Here is a 15,495-nt window from a genome sequence, read left to right as displayed (position 1 = left end):
ATGTATGATCAGTAATAACACATATTGGAATATGAACAATCATTGTTCATATCTATTTGGGGTATGAACAATCAGAGGAAGAAGTATGCATCCCATGCATTGGCGAAGCTAAGGGGGGCCCATGGTACACCCTGGCTCACCCTCAACTTTTCGGGAAAAAAAATATAGTATCAGTGTATCACTTGAACCAAAAAAAAACAAAACAAAAGAAAAAAAAAATGCCAGAAACCCAAACAAAAGAAACCCCTCACGCTCCACATCTCCTCTCTAACTCCCTTCTCAATTATTCTATTAAAAGTCTTCTACTCTTCTTGTGGAGTAACTAAGTAAAACTCACATTATTTAATTTCGTGTATTCTTTTTTTATCTTTTTGTATTGATTCCTAAACCATATTATTTAATGACAACTCTTACTTAATTTTTTGTTGTGAATTTACTAAATATTTAGGTTTGCAACTGTAAGGGCAATTTGTCGGTTGTCTATTATGGTTAATTAGGTCCATTTCTGGTTGTATTTAGGAGTTTTTTAGGGGAGTCAATGTGTTCTATTATTAATTACGGCTATCATTATTGCGATTGCCGACTGAGACCTGAGGTGTGTTTAATTAAATGGCGGAGTTTACTTTTTTTAGTCGATAGAGGTTGTGTTAGGTACTTAGGTTGAGTCCAATGGTGCATCACCCTCTATCTCCATTCCACCAAAAAACAGTGTTTTGAGGATAGGGTGTCAATTTTGGTGTCCAATGGTTTGGACCATTCTACGCCACTTCGACTGGCGTAGAATTAAAAAAAAAAAAATGCATTCCACGCCACTTCAAGTGGCGCCATTTGGGATTTTACAAACCACGCCACTTCAAATGGCATGGTATGAAATTGAAAAATGCATTCCACGCCATTTCAACTCGCGTGGAATGCACTCTCTATTCCTCAATATTACTCTCTCTATATAGATAGTATTATAGAGATAAGGGGCAAAAACCACCGCCACTCCCTCCACTTTTGAGGGAATGGGGAGCCATTGCATCCAGCCTTAGGGATGAGTTTTTATGGCAGATGCAAGATCCCATATTGGGTGTTCCTTATGAAGATTGAAGATGTTCCAACCCATGCTAGGGTGTTGGAAAATAATGACTGTAAATAGGTCATTATGTGGATATGATGACTTTTGGTTAGAGGTTGTGAAAATGGACTCGTTACTTGCTAGTGAAGCTGGTAAACTCCGTATGTGATCCTGGTTAATGGGACGTTTGCTGGAATTTGCACCATGATCTTGTTCGACTAGTGTTTTCATTATTTGTTCAGTGGTGGGTTTTAAAATGTTAAAATGCTCCTATTGAGATCTTTTACTCTTGTAACAATGCTTTGCTTGCTAGTTTCTGCAGAGGGTTGCATACCTTAGCGTTGGCATTTATCCTTTCACTTTAATATTTCTCGTTATTTAGTTGTCTACTGCTTTCTACCGGCTCTTGCCCTCTTCTCTGAACATTACATTTTAGAGACTCTTGATCCAATATTCATATTGTATCATTTTATAAGATATTTGATATTGGAAATATACTTGTTTTGTGATTGCGTTTGAATTATTAGTTAAAAGAAATTAGTTATTTATTTTATTTTTATTTTTGTATGTTTGGTTTTCTGGGTGACTCACCCTCACTCAAATTCTTGGCCCCGCCACTGGTCCGATGACCATCAGTATCACCAGTAAAATTCATTATTTATTGATGTGGTTATGTTTGGCTTGCTAGCGACTAGCCCCTTGTTGTTGAAGCACCGAGCTCCAATGAGCTCCTGTTGCACATGGATGAACAGAAGGCTGTTCCAGTCTCACACTTGGATGCAGCCTTACTATAATTTGCTTCCTACTCAATAAACCAATATGTACTTGGTAATAATCTTAGCGTTGATGCAACTCGAGTCCGTACAATTCGAATAACAATTGCTCTCTTCTTTTTTTCCTAGATTTTAGGAAGGACACCCCCTGAGAAACCTAATAATAAAAATCTTTAAGAGCGTGCGTTGAGATAATGACAACGTTCAAATAAAGTGTTGTTCAAGCCAAGCGGCAGCGTTTGGGCAAACCAAAAATAACCCAACACCCAAATAAGCTTCCCATAATCCCATTCACCGAAAAAATAAACTAAAAAGCTTCCCATTGTACGTCCTTGGTGATGATGTTTTAAACGTTTACATAATCTGAATGTAAGAACAGAACAAAGAAGAGGAAATCATATATACCTCTCTATGGGTCCGACTTGGCTACTTGTATTATACCATCGTCATTGTGACATAGATGCATCGTCACTGGAATCACTATATACTATTTTGCTACCATTATCCCGCACAATTAATTAACCTCACATAACCATGATCTTTCCATAGAGACAGAGAGAAAGGGCAAAATAAACGTTGATAACGGTGTATGATGTAGGAGTTCGAATTTTCAATGCTTTCCCTTATGCTTGTTTCTATTGATGGAGTTTCTTTTTATGTTATGACTTGTTATAATCTAATTAAGATGCGCGTGTGTTCATCAACTTCTTCTTAGGACTTCTGAGTTGTGACCAGTTTTTTTGTACAAATTTCAAAACTGAATGCCTATGTAACTTCTGAACTTATAATGTGCGAAAAGTAACAGACGACCATATGATTGGATTAATTATCTCTATACCATAATCTTCTTGACAAACCTAGTGATATGATCCAAAGGTTAAAATCACACTTAAGGAAGTCCTTGTCAGTTGTCACTACATAAACTCGCGCCAATATTATCCTCTTGTTTTCATTAAGCGAAAATTAAAATTGTGATAGAACATAGTTTTCCTCCTTTTATGATCTCTAAACACTAGAGATGGATTTCCTCTCAATCATCGTAACTGTTGTTTCTGCTATGCTAGTCCTTCTCATAACCAGTTTCTGCTATTTACTCCTAATCATCTTCACAGGGAAGTCACTAAACAATCCTCAGTACCCCCCAGTAATGGGCACAGTTTTTGATCAACTCTTTTATTTCAACAGACTATACGATTACCAAACCGATATTGCTCGAAAACACCATACTTTTCGACTTCTAGCTCCTTCACAAAGTGAAATTTATACAACAGATCCAAGAAACATTGAGCATGTACTTAAGACTAAGTTTGATAAGTATTCTAAAGGAGAGCACAACCAATCTATTATTAGAGACTTATTTGGTCATGGTATATTTGCAGTAGATGGAGATATGTGGCTTCAACAAAGAAAGGTTTCAAGCTTTGAATTCTCTACAAGAGTTTTGAGGGATTTTAGTTGTGCTTGTTTTAGAAGGAATGGTGCTAAATTGGCTGGGATTATTTCAGATTCTGTGATTGCTGGAAGCATCTTTGACATACAAGTGAGTTGAATTATCTCATTAGATGGTGTGGGAATATGTTATTTTTATGTTATGGGGATGATAGTCTGCATCACTTTCAAACACAAAAGTTCACAGTAATAAGCTTAATGTAAGCCGCTTTTCCCTTTAGAGTTTGAGTACACAACATTAAACATTAAAGAAGGTCCATCCTTAGCAATACATATGCAACTTGTTGTTCTAAGGTAATTTCTATTTCTGAAAATTGACAAAATTACCATCTTGCAGGACTTACTGGCAAGGTATAGTTTGGATTCCATATTCAAAGTTGGATTTGGAGTGGACTTAAACTGCTTGGGAGGCTCAAATACGGAGGGTACTATGTTTATAAAGGCCTTGGATGATTCGAATGAATCAGTTTACTGGAGATATTGTGATCTCTTTTGGAGGATTAAGAGGTATCTCAACATTGGGGCAGAAGCCATCCTTAAGAAAAATATCCAAGTTATGGATAACTTTGTCTATGGCCTGATTCAGAGAAAGAGAGAACTTTTAGCCTCGCAAACAGATTTTGTAAGTAAACTAATTTTCCAAATTACAGAATTCAGCTCTTTTTTTTTTTTTTTGTGTGTTAATATGATTCACTCAAATGTATTTCCTCTTATCTGTACTTAAAAAATGCTGATGAACTACGCCTCTAAAAGACAGATTTGCTTGGAAACTGTACTATTTGCCTGAATCTAAATGTGTATGTCGACTCAGCATTTCTCATATATTTGGTGATAGGATTAGGAGATAACTTTTCATTGTCAATTCAAGGCTAATAAAGCTAGTAAACTTTATGTACCTATTTGTGCTTCAGAACGAAAAGGAGGATATACTGTCAAGGTTTCTTGTGGCAAGTGAGAAGAATCCAAGCAGCATGGATGACAAATATTTAAGGGACATAATATTGAATTTCATACTAGCTGGAAAGGACAGCACAGCCAATACTCTCTCATGGTTCTTCTACATGATAAGCAAGGACCCTCTCATACAAGAGAAAATTGTTCAAGAGTTAAATGAAGTCACTGGAAGCAAGAAGAGTGATGCCAACATTGATGATTTTGCGACAAGTTTGGTTGATACTGCACTGGACAAAATGCATTATCTTCATGCAGCATTAACAGAGACATTGAGACTATACCCTGCAGTTCCCGTGGTAAAACCTTTTCAATTTTTGTACACTTTTTTTAGCTTTAACTGTATCCTTATAATTCCACAGTACACTTGTTTCAATGCACGAGGATTTCAATGTGTTGCAGGATGGAAAATGTGCAGACATAGATGACATCCTTCCTGATGGTTACAGACTTAGAAAAGGTGATGGAGTGTACTATATTGCTTATAGCATGGGCAGGATGACTTATGTTTGGGGAGAGGACGCTGAAAAGTTTCGACCAGAGCGATGGCTCAATAGTGGTGTCTTTCAGCCAGAATCGCCGTTCAAATTTGTGGCATTTCATGTTAGTAAAGTTTCTTATATTTTTTTCTTTTTTCTTTTCGTTTTTATTGCCAAGAATTCCTGCTTAAGAACAAGCAGACCAGAACTTATCCTCCTAATAGTACCACATATCCACTGAAGGTAAATGCATGAAATTTACTGACTGTCTTGGCCTGGCTAACCTTGTAAAACATACCTCAAGGAACTAGCTCTTGTCGTTTGAACTAAATTCTTGCTATGCAGGCTGGACCTCGAATATGCTTAGGGAAAGACTTCGCTTATCGACTGATGAAGATTACTGCAATGGTTCTTCTTCGATTCTTCCGGTTTAAATTGGCAGATGAAAAGAGACAAGTGACATACAGAACCATGTTCACTCTTCAAATTAACGGAGGACTTCATCTTAAAGCAGTTCCTAGGTTAGGATGAATTCCGATTTATGAATCATGGCGATGACGTTATGTTTGGTTTCATCTGCACAGTACTTTCCATTTTCAATTGTTGTAAACAGTATGTTAGTTACTCTAAGCAACAAATTCATTAGAATTTAGAACCACTTGAAATAATAGTGGTGTCTCTAAATATCTAATTGCAAACGGCCTATCTAGCCATGGAAAACATTTAATGGGCAGTGTAAATACCCTCCGTTCTCAAGCATTCACTACAGTACACATGTCCAATCCACTAGGTTGTATCTGCACAGCTCGTATATCACAAATATCACAAGGTCGTACTATGCCACAAGGACGTAATCACGACCCAAACCCAGGTCGTCTAAATATAAAATACAACCATATATGGAAACAAATGATCTACCGCAATTCTGAAGTTCAGTCAACGCACCAATGAAGGAGGCATTTACTTTGTAACAGCAGAAATAATGACGAATCACCAAGAGAGCACAAAATATAGATCTACACTTGAGTACGGCATGGAACAAATAAGGAAAGTAAGCTAAACGCCTATAAATAGAGAGATTCAATTTGATCCAAGAAACTTGATACGTGGGCAACTCTTATCCAAAGTAAGAGTACAATCATTTCCAATCAATCTCAACATCAGGTCATACCAGTCCGACTGATCCAAACTTTTCAATGGAAATTAGGACTGCAAAATACAGCATGTTTAATGCATTCGTCTCTTTCAAATAACATTAAATAAGTGGTCGCCTATGTAAAGTTTAAAACAACTTTCCCAATAAGACAACCCCTAATCAAAAAAATCCTAGGAAAACATCTCATCTCATTGCTGAACCGAATGAGAACGAATACATTATTGTTTTTTTTTTGCTGGGTAAGCTCGATTAAAAGGAGAACAAAAAAAGAACAAAAAAAAATGGTGAGTGGATTGTGACAAGTTCACATCTCACTCAAAATCAGTATTAGGTATTTACAAAGATTCAAAAAAAAAAGTGCAAAACACTATCTAAATCTATAGTAGGTACTAGCAGGATGCTCCCATGCATCTTGTAATCCATGAAGGTTTACCAAGATATGTTCTTCCCATGTTGTATGTAAGTGTGACTCCCTTTCTAGCAGCAACATCAGTACAGAAGTTTGCTTCTCTCCAAATTGAAGTGATGACAAATAGCATATATATTTTGGACATGTTTCCATTTGTGCATAAAAGCCCATGGCAGCTGTGACGATCCAAAAGCATGTACTGCTGCTTCAGTCTATTTCAATCCAAATGTTAGACCATCCCTTAGTGGCTGCCAGTTCAAGGGCTTCAATGATTGCCAAACACTCAGCCCAGTAACTTGTAGTCACTCCCACTACCCTAAAGTAAGTTATGAGAAAATCTCCGTTATGATCTCTGAAAGTAGATCCAATTCCGACAAGTCTTGGATTACCCCTAGATTCCCCATCAATGTTGACTTTGATGGTTGCAACATTTGATGCAACCTAGTTAACACTCTCTATTCGGGGAGCAGTTCTTAGTTTCCCTTGAATGCCCCAATTGCTTAGAATTTGAGTGTCGATCTTCTGAGTACATGACAGCCTTGGATAAGTGGGAAGAGGGATGAATTTGTCTTCTGACTTGTTTAAAGCATTTTAAGATGTCTGACTTCTTGTCTTCAAACACAACCATGTTCCTATGTTTCCAAATGATGGTCATAATGCCCACCACTGCCGAGGTCCATAGTTGTTTGATTAGTGGACTTCTGAACTGAGAGAGTTTGATGGCATCATTTAACTTGTTGAAATTTCCCCTCATCTTAAACTTTTGTTTGAGCTAGCTCCATATCTGTAATGAGAAGGAGCATTCCTATATAAGGTGAGAATTTGTTTCTTCATTATTTCCACAAAGTCGGCAGTAAGAAACTAGCTTAACGCCCCTTCTTTTGACTGCTTCATCAATTGATATGCCCCTTTGATTTTTTTTTTTCTAAGTAAGCAAATATTGTATTGATGAGTAAACACAGAAGAGAGGAGAAGGTACATGTGTATCCTATAGTCCACTGTAACAGTAGCACTACTAGGAGTTTTAGTCAAATCAAAAGTAAATTTGTTGTGGTAATCCATGGTGGTTTTACATCAAAAACTAGTTGTTCATTTGTCTGTAAGTCTGCTGCATATTTGGCCACTTTATCTGTGGAGAAGTTGCATTCCCTCCATGTAGGCGTTATCTTGCAGTACTCTAGCTTCTCCTTACATTTATCCCATCTTTGCTTCATCCCCCATGGAAGTTGTGAGTTCCCAAAAGCACGGACTGCAGCCGCCGAATCCGATTCAACCCATAATTTCTTCCAATTCCTTTGAATCGCATATTCTACACCTCCAAGTATAGCCAAGCATTCAGCTATATAATTTGTAGCAAATTCTATGTGTCTGCATACCACAGCAACAAAGTGACACCTACTATCCCTAAACACAACTCCATAGCATGAAGGGCCTTGGATTTCCTTGAGAAGCACCATCCACATTCATTTTAATAACAACCCGCTTTGACAAATTCTCCATGTTATAGGTGCGGTTCTAGGATGAATGTGTGAGTTCCACATATTGTTGAAGAATGACTAAATAAAATTTATGGTATAATCTTTGAGCACCTATACATATTTAAACTTTACGATAAATCCAAATAGCACTACAATAACAACAAATCGTATCTTATTCATTGATGCTTCCGGCCTGTAGTATTTTATATGGGATATTTTTCGGGTCATTATCCATAGATGATTTTGATATCCCGTCATTCATTTCAATCAGTAAAGTTAATTACTCAATAGGAACTGAATAAGGTGATCACAAATAACCTCTCCGTTCATTTATAAAACATCATTGGTTCACATATTGCAGTCGTTCTTCCTAGTACAACGTATCATTGTTCTTCCCAATAATGGATCTTCTTTTCTTTGCTTATATTGCAATCACTCCTCTTTTTGTGGGTTTTGTGGCAATATTTCTGTTAGTGACAGTTTTTGGAGCTGTATTTATGATCATTTATGTCAAGGAACTGGTGACACAGAAGAAAGACCAGCCTCTTATTGCTGGTTCAATGTTTAATCAGCTCATATACTTCAATAGTCTCTTTGATTACCAGGCATATCTTGCAAGAAAGTATCGTAATTACCGTTTGATCACTCCTACACATAGTGAAATTTATATTTCTGATCCTGTCAATGTTGAGTACATACTCAAGACCAACTTCTCCAATTACACCAAGGTGATGAAGTCATAACAGAACTCAATTTCAACCTTCTTTAGTTGCTAATATGGAAAACTAGTAGTAACAGGGTAGCTACTATATCGCAGGGAGAGTATAATTATGGCATAATGAAAGACCTTTTCGGCGATGGAATATTTGCAGTGGATGGAGAAAAATGGCGTCATCAAAGAAAGCTCGCGAGCTATGAATTCTCTACAAAAGTTTTGAGGGACTTTAGTAGTACAGTTTTTCGAGAAAATGCAGCAAGGCTAGTTGGAAAGATTTCTGAAGTTGCAAGCTCTGGAAAAATTGATTTGCAGGTTTGTTTGGATGAACTAACTGAAACTGTTTCCATGAGGTACTGGTGCATCCTGCATGTCATCCCATACTAGTTCTTTAATTCTTTTGTGTTCCTTCTCTCTTGCAGGATTTTCTGATGAAATCAACACTGGATTCAATATTTAAGGTGGGATTTGGTATTGAGCTTAATAGTCTCTCTGGATCAGACGAATTTGGAAACAAATTCACTAAGGCTTTTGACGACTCTAATGTTAGTGTCTACTGGCGATTCGTTGATCCATTTTGGAAGATCAAAAGGTTTCTAAATATTGGATCAGAAGCAGCACTTAAGAGAAACATTAAAGTCATGGACGATTTCTTGTTCCAAGCAATCCGGTGCAAGAGAGAACAAATGAAGAGTGAAAAGGGTGATGTAAGGAAAACTTTTAACTTGTGAAGATTTTTATTGGCTAATCTCTAAGTGCAGAATTTGATATGCTTTGCTTTTTTGGTTAATCTATAGAAAGTCAAGGAAGATATATTGTCAAGATTTATCATAGAGAGCGAAAACGATCCAGAGAACATGACTGATCGATACTTGAGAGACATAATCCTCAATTTCATTATAGCAGGGAAAGGATACGTCGGCAAACACGCTAACTTGGTTATTTTACATGCTATGCAAACATCCATTCATCCAAGAAAAGATCTTGCACGAAGTACGAGAAGCAACCGCTGTGAAGGAGAACATTTCAGTCAACGAATTTGCTGAGAGCATAACTGACGAAGCTCTTGACAGGATGCAATATCTCCATGCAGCCTTGAGTGAGACTCTCAGACTCTATCCTGCAGTTCCTGTGGTATTTCCTCTACTAGAACTACCCTATTTTCTATTTTCTTCAATTCCAGGCAGCAAAAGAATAGGCACATCAAGAGGAACTTCTCTTAGGGAAACAGATTCGCCATAAGCTCAAGTTTGCAATCACAACAATCTTATGTTATGAAGTAACATAAAGCTTTTGTATTGGAACAATTCTGTTCCGTTGACAGGATGGAAAGAGTTCACAAGAAGATGACATTCTCCCTGATGGACTGAAAGTGAAGAAAGGAGATGGAATGAATTATATGGCATATGCCATGGGAAGGATGACATACATCTGGGGAGAGGATGCAGAGGAATTTCGACCAGAGAGATGGATACAGAATGGAAATTTTCGACCCGAAAGCTATTCCAAATTCACTGCTTTTCAGGTAAATTTTGCCTATTATCAACGAAAACATCTGTAAATACGTACTTCATGGTTAAGAGCTTATCATACCATTTGCAAGCTTAACTAGTATTTTTTCAATAACTATGAATGTCTGGTTTATAGGCTGGACCTCGGATATGCTTGGGAAAGGAGTTTGCTTATAGACAAATGAAGATCTTGGCTGCAACTCTCCTCAACTTCTTCAAATTCAGACTCGTGGATCAGAACAAAGGAAGCTACATATCGAACAATGTTCACACTTCACATGAATCAAGGACTTCATCTTTTTGCAGTTCCTAGATCAAACTGATCATTTTCTCCATTTGATACTTATGGACAAAGCTTATTTAGAATTGCATGGAGTTCATGTGAGCCGGCATCTTCAACTTCTACGGTAGGAATATTATTATGTTAAAAACTTAAAATTGTGGGTTCATAAGGCGACATCTAACTAATTTGATAAAATTTTTGGGGTTAACACTAGATGAGCCAATTATGATTTTCCCCACCACATGTAAAATTAGAGTCTCTCCCAAATACACAAAAAAAAACACGTCAATCTGGGATTAGTTGTAACCAATTTTCAATTCTAATAAACACGTACTAATTTAACAAGTGATCATCATTACCCATCAAATTTATCATTTTGACCAGTGATTTTATTCGCTCCTAAATATGTATTAATATATTAATTAATGGGAGAAGAAAATTGTTTTATTGTTTTAGGAAACAAACTACTGAAACTAGTTCTGACGATGCAAAAAACCCACTACTTTTTTTTTGTGTGTTTATTTAGGGGAGACCCTAATTTCATCTAGTGGGGAAATCTAGTATATTCATAAAAAAAATGTGTACACATGAGCTTTTGCTTTCCCACAAATACGTTTGGGCAGAATTGCTTCCAGAGGAATGATGGTAGCAACAGACAACAAGTAAAGACCTGCCAAACAAATATACGGAATGCCAGACATATACAGAGCCGTTCAGAATTTTCTTTGTGTTATATTTTCGTGTCCTATAGAGATTCTTTCAAAGTTCACGTCATAATCAATACTTATTCCGATAATTGCAAACAGAATATAGATATAATACTTATTCCGATAATTATAGATAAATTAAGATAATTGCAATACCAATACAGTTCTTACAAGAAACTCACATTGAGCACACAAACAGAATATCTGGTACATTAGCTTTCAATCATAGATACATAATTGCCAGTTTTATGTATGTATTGGTAGCATGCCAATCTTACAGATAATGGAATTAAAAATGCAAATACACTAGATTTTGTGTTTCAGTAGTCAGGTACTCGAGAATGACACTCCCGGATTGGTTGAAGAACTAAAATTTGTTGAAATTTGGGAAACAAGAACTAAGAAAAATCAAGAAGTATACTGATCTGGCACAGAAAAGCTGTTTCAACACAAATTTTCATCCATTTAATGACATCAGTAGGTTAAAAAGAGTCCAGTTCCTCTATAATCGGGTACAGAAATGAATCTATGTAACCGTGTTATTGCACTGTTAGATTTGTGACAAGATACACAACATATAGATGTCGAGGTTGAGGTCTGTATTTCGAGATGATCCAACGGTATAATAACACGCTTACAAAATTCGTACAATCTCTGTACCCGGTTATAGAGGAACCGGACTCGATTAAAAATGTGCACGATTCACTTGTACATACAACCACGCACTAGCTAGTAGCCTAGTACTAGTAGAATATCTTATCTTAGAAGGAAATCACAAGGAAGCTTTACCTCCATCAGCGGTACAAAAGTTTGTCAATACAAAATTTAAAGGCCAACTGCATGTGAGGTAATATATATATACAAAAAATATGGAGTATGATGAACAGTAATTTCCAAGGAAAAAACGGTAATTTCACATTGTAAAGACAATTTTGCCTATGGTCTACATGTTAAATTTCAAAGAACCACCTCTGCACAAGTGTAAAAACCGTTATGCTATAGGGTCAAAATAGTAATTATATGTATCCTTTTTTTATTTTAAACTTTTGTGTTTTCCGGTAGGGTCTGAAAAAAATAAATAAAATAAAATAAATAAAAATCGAGTAGGTGTTTGTCTATTTCTCACCAACGAAGGGTTTCTCCAAAAAAAGAACCCAAAAAAAAAAAAAAAAAAAAGACGTGATGACCTAAAAATACAACGTATTGCTGTTTATTATATTAAATACAATATATTTTTTTTTTTTGCTTAAAAATACAACATACTTTTAATTTTTTACAATTAATACCATCTGTTAGATCTTATTAGACGGACTACGATTTGGCCGTTAAAAAATGGTCACGTGACTTGCACCCACTAGCCACCTTCAATTTTCTTTTTCTTTTTTTTCGATAAACTACCCACCTCCAATTTTCCATTTTCTGTGATGAGATTGAAATTGAATCACCACCTCAATTTTTTGCATCCACCAAAATAAAAACTAGTCTGGTTCTAAAGACAATTTCAATTTCATTCACAAAACCAATCCAATTACTCATCTCTCACCAATTCAAACTGTAATACCATACCATTAGTTGGAAAATCACAAGGATACATTAAAAGAGTCAAGATATATACAGTTGTACGAAAGAAGAAAGAAGAAACCATCTTTTGCTTAGCTTTGAAAATTAGCATTTTGATTTGAAACTCAGACACAAACTCAAATACCCTCTTCTTTATCACCTAAGAATCTCTCATTGTCACTCCCAGCAAAAACACCATTACCCAATTCATTAATTTTCTCAGAACCAACAATGTAACCATCAATAATAAAAACTTTTGGAAAAAGGGTAATGTCTAAATCAGTTGGTAATGTAACAGAAATTGTAGAAACAAGTTTAATTTGGGTAACAAGTTTTATTGAAAGAAGTATCGATGAAGCGAAAACTTCCATCTTTTCTACTAGGACAAGATAATGAAAGAACAGACTGTGAAGAATTGTCTCTAAGCTTTTGAAGTGAAGAAGATGAAGAGAGTGAAGTTGTTATTGAGTCTTCTAAAGTTTTAGCTATTTGAAGAACAATTGGGTCAGATAGAGCAAGAGAAGTACTAGCTTTAATGGGTTGGATAGTGAGATGAGTTTTTGTTCTGAAATGGGGTTTTGAGAAAGATGGAGAAACTAGTTTTTGTTGGAGATCGAATTGGGAAGAAAGAGAGATAAGAAGGTTGAAAAAGAAGCCTTCGCTGATGGGGAGTGAGTTTTAAAGATGATTTTACTTGAAAGAAAGAGAGGTGACAATTTCGAAAGAGTTTATGATTTGGTGGTACACGACATATTTTTGGTGGTGGCGATGGGGATGGGGGCAATGGCGATTCGGGTAGGGGTGGAAGAGAAGATAATACTATTATCGCAGAAAATAGAAAATGGGAGATGGAAGAGAAGATAATACTATTATCGCAGAAAATAGAAAATGGGAGATGGGTAGTGGCACGTGACCTTTTTTAACGGTTAAATCGTAGTTCGTCGAATCAGATCTAACAGATGGTATCAATTGTAAAAAATTAAAAGTATGTTGTATTTTTAGGCAAGAAAAAAAATACATTTTGTATTTAATGTAATAAACAGCAAAGTACGTTATATTTTTAGGTCATTATGTCTTAAAAAAAAAAAAAAAAAAAAAAAAAAAAAAAATGAGATTATTCATAACAATTCCTTCATCTAACAGCTACTACGAGAACTATTCAAATATACACTCTAAAAATATTTCCTCTACAAAAAAAAAGTTTACGTTTGTTAATAGATGTCCCGTGTGGCTATGTGCATTAAGTATTCTGAATTTTATTATGAAAGAAAAAATAATGTAATCTATTTTGTTTATTTTATGCCCCTTTTCTTATTGTAATTTATTAATAGATGTATCTTACGATTTGTTATCTACTTGATATATTTTTATAAGTCCTTATTTCTATCTCTGTGTAAAAAAAAAAAATATGAGTTGATTTCCAACTTAAAAAAGTTTGGGAACTCAAGTTGCTATTAATCAACTACTAGGAGAATTCATTCTGCTTTGTCCTTGCTATTTTTCTTGATTTTTCATTTATTATTAGATCAATTTGTCATTTTGGTTTATTTCTAGGATTCTTTGCAGTGCATAACTTATTTGTTGCTTAGGTTAGGGGGATTAGAGTTAGTTGGATTGCTCTTGAGAGCTAGAGGATTGGTAGCCCATCGCATCATGAGTGAGTTTTTTTTGTTCTTTGGATATGATTGAATATGAGCCTCCCTCTAATGATCATAGTCTTACTAAGTAACGTAATTGTAATTGTTCTATTTGGGTTATTTGTAGTTGTAATTGCAGGGGTCTGCCTTGATGGCTGCAAGCTTGTTGATTACCCTGTTATGAGATGCTTGAAGAGATGAACCACAGTTTAATTTTCTAGGACAATTAGATAGTTTGCACTTACTTTTGAGCAACAAAAAGTTGATTATAGACTGAAAGGCAATAGCATGCTGAAATGAAAAACACTTTGAATTTGGCTTCATAACATTGAATCTTTATATTTTATCAATAGTCTAGAAATCAAACTCAATGAAATTTTAATTTTTTCTTGGGTTTAATGGTCACAATGTTTATGCAGAAGTGGTCGTTGTTCTCATTTTCTCACTGACCCATCATGCAAAAGGTATGCCGCTTGAGTGAGTGTGCCTGCTGACTCTAAGCTTCATTCCTTTAACAGATTGTGAGATTTCTAAAGAAGTGTAAATTGTGAAACCGTGCAATGCTTAAATACTGAAAAATAATGTCATGCCAGTAACTATGGTCTGTGACACCTTTGTGGATATTTAGAAATATCCATATATAGTTATTGTGGTTTCCGCTTGCTGGGTGATTGATCTACTTGATAAGGATATACATTTAAGAATGCAATGTACGCTTTTGTGAAATGATGACGTGTCTGGTGTTGCCAAACCATACATTTATAATTTTGTTGTGCCAAGTAAATTTGAAGGATTAGCAAGCGAGGGATAGAAGAAGGCACTCATAGAAGAAACCAGTGATAAGGGAGGGAGAGGGGGGGGGGGAGACAACTTTATTACCAAAGTAAAAACTGTAACAAGTTAATTTGGTGTAGTTGAATGGTTTGGCAGCCACGGCTTGAACCAAGTTGAAAAGTAAGAATGACTGCCTCTTAGTTATTAGATTTGCTGCATCATGTGGTTGCCAGCGTGAGTGGATTTATATGTCAAACGTATATGTCCCTTTAACCTCTCCCATAATGAATAAACTTAGGCGTATATCACAATCCAAGGCAGGATATAACGTGCAGGGAAACTAAATAATCATATAAATGCAGCTATACCCTTACAAAAAGAACCAACCTAAAGCAGTCTTCTGTTAAAAGACTTTATGGATTTCCTCATCAACCTCCCAATCTTGGCTGCAACAAGTTTAGCTGTTTTGCTTACTCTCTACATGGTCAAAATCATCACTAAAAGATCATCAAAGGAACGATACCATCCCATTGCTGGGACCATCTTCAACCAA

The 15,495-nt window shown here is 35.9% G+C and overlaps 1 protein-coding gene, 2 long non-coding RNA genes and 1 pseudogene across 4 annotated transcripts; 3 read left to right on the top strand and 1 right to left on the bottom strand.

Moving 5' to 3' along the window:
* Positions 1-2,670: 2,670 nt before the first annotated feature.
* On the top strand, positions 2,671-5,473 carry LOC147513892 (cytochrome P450 704C1-like). The gene is made up of 5 exons (XM_086597216.1): positions 2,671-3,373; positions 3,620-3,904; positions 4,194-4,532; positions 4,636-4,836; positions 5,058-5,473. The coding sequence occupies exons 1-5, from the start codon at positions 2,852-2,854 to the stop codon at positions 5,241-5,243; spliced, it is 1,533 nt and encodes a 510-aa protein (XP_086453342.1). The 5' UTR covers positions 2,671-2,851; the 3' UTR covers positions 5,244-5,473.
* Positions 5,474-8,016: 2,543 nt separating this feature from the next.
* LOC147513891 (cytochrome P450 704C1-like) lies at positions 8,017-10,366 on the top strand (annotated as a pseudogene). The gene is made up of 6 exons (XR_015215733.1): positions 8,017-8,483; positions 8,573-8,785; positions 8,893-9,177; positions 9,268-9,604; positions 9,795-9,995; positions 10,118-10,366. The product of XR_015215733.1 is annotated as a cytochrome P450 704C1-like (transcript).
* A 2,574-nt stretch (positions 10,367-12,940) lies between these two features.
* LOC147513890 (uncharacterized) lies at positions 12,941-13,731 on the bottom strand. Its single transcript, XR_015217430.1, has 2 exons — positions 13,399-13,731; positions 12,941-13,350 (listed from the first exon to the last, which is right to left on the bottom strand). It is a non-coding gene; the product is annotated as an uncharacterized LOC147513890 (long non-coding RNA).
* A 202-nt stretch (positions 13,732-13,933) lies between these two features.
* On the top strand, positions 13,934-14,829 carry LOC147513889 (uncharacterized). Its single transcript, XR_015217429.1, has 2 exons — positions 13,934-14,188; positions 14,588-14,829. It is a non-coding gene; the product is annotated as an uncharacterized LOC147513889 (long non-coding RNA).
* The last annotated feature ends 666 nt before the right edge of the window (positions 14,830-15,495 follow it).

Source organism: Coptis chinensis, chromosome 3 (assembly GCF_015680905.1).
Source record: "Coptis chinensis isolate HL-2020 chromosome 3, ASM1568090v1, whole genome shotgun sequence".
In the NCBI taxonomy this organism is placed as follows: Eukaryota; Viridiplantae; Streptophyta; class Magnoliopsida; order Ranunculales; family Ranunculaceae; genus Coptis; species Coptis chinensis.
The sequence above is the reverse complement of the archived record's forward strand: the minus strand, read 5'-3'. Positions and strand labels throughout refer to the sequence as shown.

What these genes read in the sequence shown, in the direction of transcription:
- LOC147513892 (XM_086597216.1), top strand. Translation starts at nt 2,852, where the DNA reads ATGGATTTCCTCTCAATCATCGTAACTGTTGTTTCTGCTATGCTAGTC. An exon ending in GAAGCATCTTTGACATACAA is followed by an intron (nt 3,374 to 3,619) that starts GTGAGTTGAATT and finishes ACCATCTTGCAG; the next exon opens with GACTTACTGGCAAGGTATAG. An exon ending in TAGCCTCGCAAACAGATTTT is followed by an intron (nt 3,905 to 4,193) that starts GTAAGTAAACTA and finishes TTTGTGCTTCAG; the next exon opens with AACGAAAAGGAGGATATACT.